Here is a 15,875-nt window from a genome sequence, read left to right as displayed (position 1 = left end):
GTCTGGTGGGTTGTTTTTTTTGTGTGTGTGTTCTTGGCTGTCTTGTGGAATTCATTTTCTGAGAGAGATGTCATGCATGTCTGAGTGCAAGAATGAAGTGTTTGTGTCCAGAATGCACACATTCTGGGTCACACCTGTACAGACTATTGGCAGTTAGCCTTGTATAGATCTCCAACTCGCATGCAAATTACAATCACCAGTAGAGTGGTGGCCTAGTGATAATGCACCTGACTTGGAAGCAAGTGTCCATTGGTTTGAATCCTATATGCAGACTGGGATTCCTACTCCCCTCCTCTAAAACTTGGTTGGTGGTCTGGTTGCTAGTCTTTTGGATGAGATGACATAGAGAGGTCCTGTGTGCAGCATGCACTAAGTGATCGTAAAAGAACCCAAGGTAACAAAAGCGTTGTCCCTGACAAAATGCACACACCTTCATAGCTCCATGGAGGTAAGGATAGATAGAGGACGGAGTCCAGCAAATTGATCTGCATGCATGAGACTCGACCTACATACGTTATATTGTGTTTCAGTGCCTGGAAAAACAGATTGATGATTATTAAGGGGTTTTTTGGGTGTGTGTTTATTTTTTCCTTTTATTGGGGGTGGGGTGGGGTGGGGGTGGATGGGAAGGGAGATGGAATGGGACGTTGTTGGGTGGGATAGACAGGGGAGGAAGAAAGTATTTTATACATTCATTATCTGTTTCTCTGGCTCTCTGTTTCTCTAGCTGTCTGTCGCTGTCTCATGGAATGGTTTCCCTTTGCAGTGATGACAATTTTAATTATCTGTTTATTGTTTCATTACAATTATTATTATCATTAGTTGTACTGACATCAGGTTAAAAATAAATCAATCATGCAAGATACCTGTCAGAGTTTAGAAGGTGAAATTTATCTTTTTGTTCATTGTGTGAAAACAAAACATTAACAGAGAAATGTATCAGCAAAACACCTCTATTGTGAGTTGATATGGAAAGGAGACTTTATTGTAGCCGGATAGACTGGTGAAATGTGCCCATGAACATTTTATCTCTTTTAACAATTATACTTATAAATGTGATTGTGAATATAACATTCTTGACGTTTCCAATGCAACATAATGCATTGTGAACTGAACAGACAACTAAAGTGAAACAAAACAAAACAAAAAACAAAACCAACAAAAATGCTGATAATGGTCAACGGTTTTACCCAGGGCATCAAATCAAAGAAGAAGAAACCCGCTCTTCTGAACAAAGGCCAGCAGCACAAGTATTCAATCTGTACTGAAAGAGGTGTTAAGTTGGGACATCCCAGTTCCAGTGGCATTACATGCCGACGATAGAAACACTAACATTGGCTGTCTATACATACCAACATCGCACTCGTCATTTGGTAAAAATTACACAAACAGTATATGGGACAGAGTAGAATCTGACCTCGTCAGTTCATCAGCTCAAGGAAATGTAACCTTTTGTGGAAACTGTAATGCCAGGAGCGGTATATTACCTGACTTCATCCAAATGGATGGAGATAACAATATGTATTCACAACCTGATGATTATGTGTTTCACCCTGTCACATATAGGTGCTCAATGGATCACACTGTCCACAAGAATGGGAGAAAACTTAGTTCTATCTGTATAGACACCAACATATGCATTATCAATGGCAGAACACTCAGATATTTACGAGGTTGATATGTGGGCCTTACACCAAAGGGAAGTAGTGTGGTTGATTACTTTCTCTGTTCTCAAAACATTTTACAAGATGTTATTGAAATGAAAGTGCATGATCGTACTCCCTATTCAGATCACTGCCCCTTGTCATTGAAGATCAATCATCCTATCCACAAAGAAACTGGCCATAGGTTACAAAATAAATCACATGTTTCTGTGGAAGAAGGTATTGGTCATGTTAATAACCCCTTTAAGGATATTGCTTTTTCTTGGGATGAAAATTCCAAAATGAAACTTGGCATAATCCTAGCATCACCGGAAATGAAAAAAAGATTAAACTATATTAATGACATTTTCAATACTCGACTTTCTGACAGTACCAGTACAGATTCTATGATTAATACAGTCATAGATGAATTTACACAAATATTGCAAGACGCAGCAAAAAAAATGTTTTACATGCAGAATTAAAAAGTCTAGGAATATAAAGCGACTTAATAAAAAATGGTTTGACAAAGAATGTGTTTTACAACACAAAGAATTGAAATCAATTTTCAATGCTTTGAACAGGTTCCCATTTAACAAAAATCTACATCAGAAATACTTTATAAGAGAAAACTGCATCACAAAATGATTAAGAGATAAAGGAGAATGTATAAATCAAAACTGACTCGCTAAACAAAAATCTAGCATATGATCCAGATACATTAATGTGGCCGGGAAAAAATGGAAACAGCTAAAAACAATGGAAACGCATCAAAACACACAATCCCTGTCCATTAAAAGATGGATTACCCACCAACATGAACTTACTGGAAATAAAGTTGGTATAGATGATGAAATTTAAAATACCATTGCTAATGGGATGAAAAACGGTTTGAACAAAGTGGCTTGTGATAACACTAGTTTAGATAATGATATATATCTGACATAGAAGTAAGAAAAGCATGCCAAAAGTTTAAGAACAGAAAATTCCCCCCCCCCCCCCACCCCCTCTCTCCCCCTGCCTCCTCCTCGCCAAGTCCCGTGGAAGGAGGAGGGGAATGAGAGGGGAACTTGTACTCGGAGACGGACCGTCGCGGGTAGATGGCACGGAACTTCTTGGACCGTTTATGACACGTGTACAGGTCCTCGAAGATGGTGTGCACGGAATCGCAGCACTCACGAACAGAGATTTCGAAGAAAGCCACGCAGCCCAGCTGAGCAGCGCAGCTGACTCCCTCCTGCAGAGCCACCATGCGGTCCAGACTGCGGTCGTTCTGACTGCCCACGAGAGCCACGGGGTTGATGGAGAGGGCGGCTTCTGAGGAAGCCAGTGTTAAAAGGGGTAGAGTAGTGGTGGGGATAGGGGTGTAGTGGTTGTACGGGTAGGTGTAGAAGGTGAAGAGGTAGAGTAGGATAACAGGCAGAGGATAGGTGCACAATCCACTCTCTCCTCGTACCACAGCAGGGTCTTTTAGAAAGATGAATTGAGATGTTTATTTCTCTAACTTAACAGCACACCTGGAACACACAATATTAAAACCCAGGTTAAATCAATACCAAAACATATGCTAAACATAATTGCACTGATGTAACAGAAACATCATTATGTTGTCTGGACAGGTAAACAATTCCACAAATAACCTTTCTCCATTCTGACACTCAATGTCTAGCCGTACACTCTCTTCTCAAAGAGATCTATGTAAAAATGTAAAACAAGCTTCATATAGCTTACCATCAACAATCAGTGGCACATAAGTTAATGTGCACCAAATATATGATTAACAAATACTGACTCCCAGTGTTTAACTCCTGTCAAACCACCATAGAATAATAGCTGTCGCACCAAGTATGTGGCAAGACAATTACAAACTCTCAGTGTTTAACTCCAGTTAAATCACCATACAGTAATAGCTGTTTCCATTAAGACTGAACAAATCTGTACTTTGTCTCTGCAAAGTATCTCATTGGTAAAATTTTTTACGTGGGAATCATATAGTTACCAAGTAATTTGGTAAATATATAGCAACCTGTGTGCACCAACATTGGACTGCCTATCAGTGGTCTCAAATCTTACTGAACACATACAGCTATGTGTTACCCCACTGGCATATAACACATGACTACAGCACATGGTAATCACATCTACCAAGTCACACATGTTCCCCATGTTGCATTATCACTCATGTGCACACACACATGGAAAAACATGAACATACAGTTAGCCTGTAGATTTGTTCACCTTGAATATAACCATCACCACCTAACATACAAAATAGGTATGTCATACCTCAAAATAACTCCAACTGTTGCAACCAAAACATTCTACACAGATGCAACCCACATATAACCTCTGTGTTTCTTTGTGACTGAATGCTTACATTGTTCCCACAGTATGTCAACAATTGACACACCACTGATATGCTACTGAACATTATCATTTATGTAAGCCAGATGCACAACCTGTAAACCCAAACATGATGTCCAAGCATCATACCATAATATCAACCTGTAGGAAACAGGAAAGGGGGGGGGGGATACCCAAATACCCTAAACCAGTACTCCATTTTGTCATGTACTGGCTACATTGTGTATTTTAACCACTTTTCCCTCAGTCACTAGCCTCAAATACAATTAAGCCATACACATGCTGGCTATGCTCTCTCACAAGTCATGGTATCTGCATCAACACATTCCAGTTACATTAACTGTGCAATACCACATCTGCCCAAAGTGTCATAATGTTCTTGTGATACAACATCACAATTCTACAAACTCCAAACTGTTTCCAAAAACCAAAAAGTAAATTGCAAACAAACCAAATTACCAGTACAAGCATTACTCACAGCCCCCAACGTTTCAGTGTTCACTTTATAATCATGTAGCAGAACACAATCCCACTGAGCCAGTGTGTTAGTCACAGAATCCAAGTATACCATAAATCAAGCATTCAACTAAGTCCGAAAAATAGATGCTAGTTTGACACTCACAGCCCCCATGGTACTGTCTTGACCGTCTGGCTCTCCTGGCCTGCTTCAAGGAAGGAAAAGAAAGAAACCCCACTTGCCTATTCATTTTATCCTCTTCACAAGATGGCGCCGAATGCAAACTATCTTCCGACCCAGAACGTTTCCAACTGGCTGAAGTTAACAGACCAATCTGGGACCAACAGTGCTGGATTTGCACATCAGCACTTTTCTCACAGAACCCAGCATTGTCAAGGAGAAGGGGAGGGGGGGGGGGGGTGAAAAGAGGAAGGGAAGGAGGAGGAAAGATCGTCCAGCCCTGATTCTGCTCTAAACAGCTCATGATAAACACACCACACCATGTGGTGACCATTGAGGCAGATGCCATCCTGCCAGAGATGGACATGGGGGGTAAGGAGGGGGGTTGGGGGGGAGGGGGGAACGGGGTTGAGGGTGATGGGAGTGGAAGGGAAAAGGGCAGGGGAGTGTATAGGAAGAGAATGGTCAGAGGAGATACCATCTTTACTTAGTATTTCTTGATAACTTGCTCCCTCTGTACTTGGCCAAGGGAAGGGGGGGGGGGAGGGAGAGAGGGTATGGGGAGGGGTGTTGGTGGGGATAGATGCCATGGAAGGGGGGTGGGGGGAGAAGAGTAGGGAGGTAGGAAGGAGGGGTCCATCAGTGCGCAGTGTGTCTGAGAAAATCCCACGCTTCCACCATAGGTGCCTGACACACTATAACACCAGGCTCAGCTTGCCGCGGATTCCCGTTTGCCGTAGGCGTTGATGAGAACCTTGAGGTGTTGGTAAAGAACAGTGAGTGTCTTCAGTGGTGTGTATCAACATACATTGATCATCATGATAGTGTTGATTGGCCGTTCACTGAGCATGAGCTGCTCGTTAGGCTGTCTGCTGAGCATATGTGGTGTAGTGTGCATGCAATTCTCTGTGGTGTAGTGTGCATGGAATTCTCTGTGGTGTATGTGCATGGAATTCTCTGTGGTGTATGTGCATGGAATTCTCTGTGGTGTATGTGCATGGAATTCTCTGTGGTGTAGTGTGCATGGAATTCTCTGTGGTGGATGTGCATGGAATTCTCTGTGGTGTATGTGCATGCAATTCTCTGTGGTGTATGTGCATGGAATTCTCTGTGGTGTAGTGTGCATGGAATTCTCTGTGGTGTAGTGTGCATGGAATTCTCTGTGGTGTATGTGCATGGAATTCTCTGTGGTGTAGTGTGCATGGAATTCTCTGTGGTGTAGTGTGCATGGAATTCTCTGTGGTGTAGTGTGCATGGAATTCTCTGTGGTGTAGTGTGCATGGAATTCTCTGTGGTGTATGTGCATGGAATTCTCTGTGGTGTATGTGCATGCAATTCTCTGTGGTGTAGTGTGCATGCAATTCTCTGAACGCAGTGACACATCCTTGAGAAAGTGAACTGAACGGAACATGCACATTAGTATATCATTCAGTTTTTAAACACAACACAATACAAAAAAACACAACACAACTCAGTGAAAACAACACTGAACACACCACACGGCAACGCAAAACAACACAACGCAACGCAACACAAAACAACACAACACAAAACAATACAAAACAAAACAAAAAACAAGCACGGGGTCTGATGGAAATGCAGACAGACAGATGGACAGCGACAAGTTTGGCCTGTCAGCCAAACCACACTGTGGTGATGTTGTTGAGCCCTGTGACACTCAGTGCATAATGATGCATATACAGTTCTGACCTCAGTGATGATTTTTGTCTTCCGCGCGTGATCGTTCACGTGGATTTACATTTAGCTTTTCAGAGCGGAAAAAAACAACTGAACGAATTAATTTTGTCACTGAGACAGTAGTTCGTTGGCTGCCAACTCATGTCTGAAAAATTCAACCTCTGTTCTCAGATCTTTTGAAGGTGTGTGTGTGTGTGTGTGTGTGTGTGTGTGTGTGTGTGTGTGTGTGTGTGACGGTGTGTGTGTGTGTGCGCCCGCACTACACTTACGTTTTCCGACAAATTTAATTTTTATCTGAAAGTTGCGCATTGCCTCTTGCAGTGTTCAATCACGAGTCTACTTTCTTTTGCTTGTTTGTTTGTTTGGGTTTTGTAGGATGAGGTTCATCAAGTTGATTCAGTCCGAGTCATGGCATGTCAAGTTGATTTTCAGGCGCACTGGCACTGACGAATACAAATGACAGCCACTGCAACGGCACGTGTCACAGCTTCTTCTTCCTTTGTTAGGCTGAAGGTTGTCACTTTGAATGCGGCGACATTCTCTTCCTGATTCCCCCCCCCCCCCCCCCCGCCCCCCTTTTTCTCAGTTGGCAGTGAATCTCCAGTCTGATCGGCCGGACTAGTCTTTGGTGACTGAACTGTCTGTATATATGATAATATCCTCTGCTGTTTTTTGCTGTGCTTTTTTTATGAGTAACTTCACCTCTGCCGGCATCAGTTCTGCCCTAAGGCTATTCCCGACAATGTCTTCCAAGATATACCAAGTGGGTGAAATCACTGATGATGATTGTTTTGAAGACTGAGATGTTTGAGGTTTGCAGGGTTTCCTTCCCGGATTCCTTTGTTTCTCTCAGTCAGGTCTTGTAGCTGGCATACAGACTGGACTCTTGTGTCTTCTGCTTGTATCATCCATGATCTTCCGAGTCCTAGACGGCTACCTTTTCCCGGGGTTCCTCACCTGCGTCATGCAGTGGGTTTTGAGGGTTTTCCCGTCTAGTAATCAGCTCTGAAATGGACCCGGCTTAACTTATTCTGATTTCCGGTGCAACAGCCTACATGGATATCCTTTCACTTTCACTGCGTTGACCGCCACAATCATCAATTTGATTTTTACGCCGTTATTGTTGTTGGGTTGCGATGAAAGAAAAACAAGCTGCAGAAAGTGACAGACCTATTAGTGAGGATGAAAACTTAGTCCTACTCTAAGTGGGTTCTCCGGCAGGCTACTATCACTTCACTTTTCGCCCTTCCGAGCTAGCCGGTCCCTTGCTGATCTAAGACAGCAGGGGGGGTAGGGGACCTATTATCTAATTAACTACTGATTGGGGGGCACCCTAGACTTAAAGGTGTCCAAGGTGTCTGCTGCTATAGCTGTTTCAGGCAGGTTGTTCCAGTCACGTATCGTTCTGGGGAAGAAGGAATATTGCCTGTATTGGGTTTTACACCGGATCTGGTTGAGCTGGCGGGAATGTTTCCTTCTTTGTCTGAGTGGGGCTGGCACGATGCAGCTTTTGTCGACGATCGCCTCTCCGTCCATTATTTTCCGTAGCATGGCAAGCCTAGCTACCTTCCGTCTGTGCTGGAGAGTCGGCCATCGCAGTCTGTCGATCATTGCGGTAGACTGCCCTAGACATGCAGATCAGTGTCACTGATCCAACCCTGGGAGTTTACAGCCTCGGTAGGTCTCTATGCCATATTTATCATCATCAGTTACTTGTTTATGGCATTTTTTTTCTCTCTCTCCTCAAGGACTGACAAAGCGTGTTGGGTTACGCTGCTCGTCAGCCCCGGGCATCTGCTTCAAGTTAGCGGCGGCCGGCTGTGGTGTGGCGTATATGGATTTGTCCGAACGCATTGACGCCTTCTTGAGTAACTGAACTGATGCGGAAAAAATGCACACACACAAAAAAAAAGCTGTTTTTTTTCTATCACTCTCTTTGTTTCTGCCTTTTCTCTTTCTTCACTGTTGTCTCATTTTTCTGCCTTACCAGTCCATTCCCCTGTCTTTGGGATACTGTATCATGAACCGGCTGTGTTTTGTGGGTTTGAATTAGTATTTGTTTTTTTGTTGTTGTATTTTTGTGTGTGTAGATGTGACAATTTTGTGTTGACGCGGTAGAGCATTTTTACGGTTTGACAGTTTTAGATCAGTGCCTTTCCCACCCACCCCCATCCCCCGCACCCTCTTACGCCCCACTCTCCTCCGCCCGACCCGAAAGTTTTATTTTTGTTGAAATTCAGAATCACCTTGTTTCTACAGTTATTTGTCCCAACTTTTTATATCTCTTCTTATATAGATCTTATGCATACTTTGATTTTTACCTTCGAATCACTAAAAACGTCTAAAGTAAGTGGATTAATTTGAACTATTTGCTGCGGCGGTTGCAATGACGCGGCACCAGCGGACGGATATTTTTCACTCGCTACCTGCAATTTTGCGCGAATGAAAATCGAAAGTACACAAAAAGAAAAGAATGTACGTGCAGTCAGCTTTTTCGCGTTTCCCCGTATCCCCTTTGCCAAGTCATCTTATGTGGCTGATCAAAATGAAACCGTTAGATCTTTTCTGCATTGAATAACTAGTTCGCATTTCTGTGAGTAAGGTATGTTTTTAGAATAATTTGTTAAAACTTTGAATGTTCAGTGAATGCCAACAATGAAGTTTGACATCTGATCGTGGCTGTGTGGCTGTAAAATGAGGTATGTGACAAGGCTTACGAACTTCACGTTCGATAACACGTCAATAAAAAAAAGTAACCCATGTCACAGACTTAGCAGTGCGCATGTTTAATATTCTACTCAGTCAACTTTATTATGTGTAGCGCTTGCTAAGTTAGGGTGTGCTGCTTTAGTTAGGGAAAATTAACACCTCAATTCATCTTACTGTAAGACCCTGCTTGTGGTACGAGGAGAGAGTGGAATGTGCACCTGTCCTGTGCCTGCGATCCTACCATTCTACTACCCTACCCCTACCTACACCCTCCTCCTTTCTTTATTCCCCTCACCCCATCCTATTTCTTTACAGTAGTATTAGGTTGCTGTAACATTTTGGAGTGTTTATTTCTGCTAGCTTTAGACTATGATTTCTTTGTCTGTTGTAACAATCTAAGTTAATTTCTGTTGTTGTTTAAAAAAATAATTTTGCCAGATTAATCCTTATTATTATGTTTTATAAGTTCACATCAAAGTTCAACATGCCTTAATCATCTTCCTTTGAATTTCCAAGAACGGCAAAAGGATCATCTCTGGTGTCATATCCGTGTGCCGTCTGTATAAATTTGGCATGTTTACTGAAGTAAAATGAAGAAACTTGTGAATGAAGAAACTTTGTTTCTTTTTAATCAAAGGAGATGTAGTACTAGTGCATGTGGAAAAGCCCCACACACTTTGACACCTCTTTTAAAAAGTGTGTGTGTGTGTGTGTGTGTGTGTGTGTGTGTGTGTGCAATAAATATATCTGTCTTGACCAGGTATTTAACTGAAGTTTATTTAATGAGACACAGCATACTTTTTTTTTTAGTTATCAGAACAATCAGTCATTGTTACTCCTATTGTGAAATAGCTATTTCCTGTTTGATGCTCTATATTTAGGACTGTCTTAAACACATTATTGCTGAACTGAAACCAAAAGCTGAAGGTTGATATGTTTGTGTGTGTGTGTGTGTGTGTGACTGTGTGAAAAATATGATTAAGTTGCTTTCTCATCACAACTTTTTTTTTTGTTGCTTTGTAAATGTAGCAGTCCTATTTTGTGTTTGGTCTATTTTTAGAACTAACTCAAAAGATTCCATGAAAAATGTGGGTGTATGCTAGAACTGAAACCAAATGTTGGACCTGGCATATTTGTGCATGAAGGTTTACATGTGTGCATAATATTTTGTTAGATTTTTGATTTGTGTGTGTTTTTTTTAATTGTGCTGTGTATTTAGCATTTTTTGTTGCCAAGGTGAAAGGACATTTAAAAAAAAAAGTCTCTTTAGTTACATGCCGGTCCATCTTGACGCACACATTTTCTTGCCGTTCTTTGTCGTTGCTTTGAAAGTGTTCTTTTCTTTGTCTGTGTAATTTGCTATCTTTAGTGTTTCATGAGTACTTACATTTATACTATGGAATTTTCTTGCTCTAGCTTGTGTTGCATCTTATTTGTGGTAAGACGCTTAATGCTTTCATTTTGTGTAAGTCGAACATACATAAAAACACTCACAAGAAACATGTTGTTAGCATGTGTATTTGTCTTATTCAAGGTTTAGGTTTGGAGTGCGTCACAATGCATTGACACATACAAACTTGAAGGGACCGGTTGATGTGGCAGCCAGTTAGTCACATATTGATTTTTCAGCCAGTCGCTCAGACCAGTGGGTGGTTAATTATAGGTTTCTATCAGTTGTGGCTGCAGTTTCAAACTGGTGTGCAGGCAGGAAGATGGGATTTTAGGGGAATAGATGCATGTGTTAGCCTCTGTGTGTGTGTGTGTGTGTGTGTGTGTGTGTGTGAGTGTGTGTGTGTGTGTGTGTGTGTGTGTGTTGAAATTGCTGACTGTTTCAAGGTAAATTTCCCTGATCCAGAATAGTGTGTGAGTGCACACATAATATGTGTGTATGCTTGAACAGGATACATTTCCTTAACATTAGTCAACAACAGCAACAAGTCTGAAGAATAAAAATCAAGACAAACACACACACACACATTTGAATTGTTTTACATGTGTGTGTCTATATGGAAAAAAAAGAAGAAAATACAGATTGTGTGGTCAGGGTCAGGGAGGGGGCAGGGAGGACTGCCAATAGGGGAGGGAAAAAAAGGGACATGTGTTTCCGGGCACATTAGTTTTGAAAATATCTATTGATTTTGTGGGGAACAGGTAAAATGACTCAGGACTGTGTGCAGAACCAAACACAAACTGCTAATTATTTACACCAAATGACTCAGGACAGTGTGCAGAACCAAACACAAACTTCTAATTATTTACACCAAATGACTCAGGACAGTGTGCAGAACCAAACACAAACTGCTAATTATTTACACCAAATGACTCAGGACAGTGTGCAGAACCAAACACAAACTGCTAATTATTTACACCAAATGACTCAGGACAGTGTGCAGAACCAAACACAAACTGCTAATTATTTACACCAAATGACTCAGGACTGTGTGCAGAACCAAACACAAACTGCTAATTATTTACACCATTAAAACTGAATACTTAAACCAAAAAATTAGTTTGCTTGTCTTGCTTAAGTAAGTAGACAAAATGCATAAGTTACAATATTTTACAATATTTATTGTGTGCCAAAGCAAATGACAAGACTGGTAATATGGCCGCGGCTGCAATAACTTGTGCTGGCTTTTTTTTTTCTCCAACTGTTAATCAGATTTTTCCTGGTTTGTGTGCAAAAGTCTGGGTCTCCGTATTATCCGTTTTTTGTTCACTTTGTAATGATGTCTCTCATTTCATTTTCTGTCTTCACCACTGAGATATATACATATGTCTTTGGTCACCCCGTCTCCCTCACTCAGCTGTGACGTTTTCAGGCGTCTCGAACTTCCGAACATCTCAATGGTTGCGGGGTCGCTGCTGGCTACACTCCACAGTCAACTTTGAAATGAAACTTGATCACAACAATGTTTGCAGACACGGTTTGTTTCCCATAAAATGCAGTCTGTCGTGAGCAGTTTCAGTTTCTTGGAAGTGTGAAATCGTGATCTGTTTACGCTACGCATCTGACAAAAAGAAAAAAAAAGAAAAAGAAAAAAGGGGCAGATGCCTGACAAACACATAAACCCACCATGTTGGTTAGGCCTTGAGATCATAAGCTTACACTGGGGGGCATTTTTAAATGGTGTACCGATATTAGTCCATGTTGGAAAGGTCAACGTATCGAATTTCCTATTGTGTTTAGATTTTAAAGGATACGTTCAAAAAGTCACAAACATACTTAATCGCTTTTATGAGAAAACTGATTAGCAAAATGATCCGGTTTAGAGAGGGGGACTAAGTTGCGGAAGGGTATTTCGTGAGGTGTCGAAACCGAAAGTACGCACCAGGAAGCAATCGGCGACGTGTGATGTTGTCAACTGGTACTTTCCTGAATGCGAACACGCCACGAAGAAACCGAAACCATTTAGTCTTCACGGAAGAGTCTGATTACGCACTTCATACATTAGCCGCACTTCAGGTATGTTTTACAGAACGGATGTGAAAACAGCATGTCTGACCTTGCATACCTAGATTGTTGTGTGTGGCGACCACTAAGTGAACTTGCATGCCCAGTCGGCAGCGCCATTGTAGGCAGACTAGTCACGTATTTCACAAAAGTCTCATGATCTCGACTGTTTGCTTACTCATTCCTGTTAACTGCCATTGGCCAGAACACAGTGGGCGATTCTGGTCTCCACATTGTATGAACTGCCATTGTGGAGATACCTCGATCCCTCCTTGATCTCTCGAGCTGTGGTGGTGGAACAATCACATCGTCTGGAACTGTATTCACAGGCAGAACACCATTGTATCATTTAGACAGTATACAAATCGTTTGTGTGAAGCTTTATTAGAAACCATATAACTGACTGACAGGTGACATACATGTAGACACAACAAAGTAGTAAAGAGTATGTGCAGTAGAATTAGTACATTTTACTGTGCAGTTCTCTTGGTATTTCACCTTACAGAATTTACAAGGTCCTCTGTGGTATTCCCCAGGAAAGCATTACTGGTCAAACAGTGTTCATTATTTTGTTATGTCTGGCATGACCAGCTTTAAAGTATACCAAACCATTTGACTTACCACCTTGTAAGGTACAGTTTAAATGTAACCAAAGTAATCCACAAATAAAAGTGCTCTGAACAGTGTTGTTCAGTAGAAAGTAATTAAGGTTCTTCATGTGGGAAATTTTTATCCAGACAACAGGGATATACCTTGAAAAGTGAAGACTGTTGACAGAAAACTAAGTGACATGAAACTTGAATGTCATGAACAATTTGTGACACAAATCTGTGCTGTTCACAAGTCTCAGGTGCTTTATTTTTTCTGCCTTGGAGCTCTGTCAAATCTGGATCAGTATCATTCATATTTAGATCCTGCCATTTCCAATGAAATATTATTCAGAATATTTTAACAGTTGAACATTTTCTTCCAGAAATAATTAACGATTTTATGTACATGTCCATTCTTTGTAACATTTTGTTTATAAAGGGAAATGTGGGATTTACTTAGACTTTACACAATCATATACTGGGTTGAATGATTGCTTTTGCTTTTAAGCTTTGGCAGTTAGCTTCATGGAGTGTATAATGTAAACACTTCCGATAACTTTGAATGTTTTGCTGTATGGATTTGTATGTCCTTACCTCTGTTCAGATGATTTCCATACAGGTCTGCCATTACTGACCAGTATGTACAGTTCCGGGAGGAAGCACATCAGACAACTGTCCCAGAGTTCTAGCTGTGATTCAGATTCAGGACCATCACAGAAACAAAAAGTGTAATCTCATTTAATAAATAATAATAATAATGGTACTTATATAGCGCTGAATCTTGTGCATAGACAAATCTAAGCACTTTCGCACCAGTCATTCTCATGCACGCATAACTCTAAAACTGGAGAAACTAAAGACAAGGAAGAGGCAGGGAAGGGAGGCTATTTTGGGAAGAGGTGGGTTTTAAGGCCAGACTTGAAAGAGCTGAGTGTGGAGACTTGACGAAGCGAAAGAGGAAGTTCATTCCAATTGCAAGGTCCAGAGACAGAGAAAGAACCATGACCCAACTAGTGCAGACTCCGGCAGGGGTCTGACATTCCTGTCCTGTGCAAACTACTATCCGCCTATGCGGAGAAAACGAAACTACGGCCGATAACCTCCCGGAAGTAGGTAACCTCCCCTTTGTCCCGCTGGCTAGCATTTAACTTTGTACACTTCAGTTCTGGTGTGGACAACATTTTCTGTTGACCAAAATTAATTTTGATAGTGGGTGAAATGCCCCCTTTGCTGTGCTAAATGGTTTTGGCAAATCCCAGGGACAGCTAACCAATTGATCACCTCGAAAGTGATGGAAACTCATTGAATGTTTGGTACTTGGACAGAACAAGTCAAAAGTTAGTGTTTTTATGTAGGGCTGTGTATGGGATTCAGGATGGGTGGCTTGAGGGCCATGCTGCTGAAGTGGCAAATGGTGCAGACAGAAAGGCAAGTCCTAGGACACTACACCCATCAGACCTCAGCTTTGCAGAATTCAGCCTGGGAATATCAACATGCACTGGAAGGCCTTGTTATCTTTCTCGTTAACAGCGATATCATGCTTTCAAGTTTTATTTCAGAAGATATTATGATGGATGCCATGAAGAAGGACTTTAATTTTATTATTATTATTTTTTTATATATTTTTTTTATCAAGAACCTGAATCACTCTGTTATGAACAGTTCAAATGAAGAGTTTGCTCTGTTCAAAATAGTCCTTAGCAGATTCCAATTGCTTATACTTAACCGGTGGTTTGAAGATGAACTTTACCTTTTTAAATGAAAGACTTTGCCTCTTGAGTTTCAGTTCCAACTGGGGTTGATATTTGATAATGTGATGTTACATAAAACTTGTATAACATATGCTGGCTCTGCATCAACAAAATAGTGGCAAGTAGCCCTCAGCCAGTGTGGTGCAGTTTCTGGGTTACATGGCATTTGACCTGGGTTAGCAAATGGCTAGTACTTTGAGGTCTACCCCATTTAATCCTTTGCATGGTCTGAGAGTCATGTGTACTGGGAGACTAATGGACACCAAACAATAAAACACTAATGTTTCTCATGGTCTTGAACTGGTTTCCAGATGAGGTTAGCAGTAACAAGAATTAATTTTATAATTATGGTTTGATGTTCAGTGGTGTTTTTCAGAGAAGCAGCACACTGTGAAATGAAAAAAAACAACCTTTTTTTTCATTCTTGTTTTTATTGGATTATTTGGTAGCTGGCTGAAATCATGACATATATATACATACATACATATATATATATATATATATATATATATATATATATATATATATATATATATGTGTGTGTGTGTGTGTGTGTGTGTGTGTAATGTATGAGATACATACATGTGTACACCAGTTCAGTGAACAGTGCAGAGTATTTCTGCTTTGTTCATCAGATCATATTCTGAACAGTTGTTTTGTTGTGATGAGTCAGTTGTCAGTTTACTGCATACTCTGTTTACTGAATTACTGTCTAAAGTTTTCTTTATTGCCAAGTTGTGACTTTCAAGATACTTGCAGCCATTCTTGTTTGACAACAAGAACACTACCACCACCACCACCAAATGATTTTTATATTTGTATCATCTGAGTGAGGTGACAGCCCTTCGCTGACATCCTGACCTGTAAGCACTGTATCATCTGAGTGAGGTGACAGCCCTTCACTGACATCCTGACCTGTAAGCACTGTATCATCTGAGTGAGGTGACAGCCCTTCACTGACATCCTGACCTGTAAGCACTGTATCATCTGAGTGAGGTGACAGCCCTTCACTGACATCCTGACCTCTAA

General features: G+C 41.1%; 1 protein-coding gene across 1 annotated transcript in view; it reads left to right on the top strand.

Moving 5' to 3' along the window:
• The first annotated feature begins 8,932 nt into the window (after nt 1-8,932).
• Nucleotides 8,933-15,875, top strand: part of LOC143297897 (E3 ubiquitin-protein ligase rnf213-alpha-like) — a 226,109-nt gene continuing 219,166 nt past the window's right edge. The window contains 1 exon segment of the mRNA XM_076610432.1: nt 8,933-9,041. Coding sequence (XP_076466547.1) covers nt 9,037-9,041 — 5 coding nt within the window. The 5' untranslated portion in view covers nt 8,933-9,036.

This window comes from Babylonia areolata, chromosome 23 (genome assembly GCF_041734735.1).
Source record: "Babylonia areolata isolate BAREFJ2019XMU chromosome 23, ASM4173473v1, whole genome shotgun sequence".
Classification (NCBI taxonomy): domain Eukaryota; kingdom Metazoa; phylum Mollusca; class Gastropoda; order Neogastropoda; family Buccinidae; genus Babylonia; species Babylonia areolata.
The sequence above is the reverse complement of the archived record's forward strand: the minus strand, read 5'-3'. Positions and strand labels throughout refer to the sequence as shown.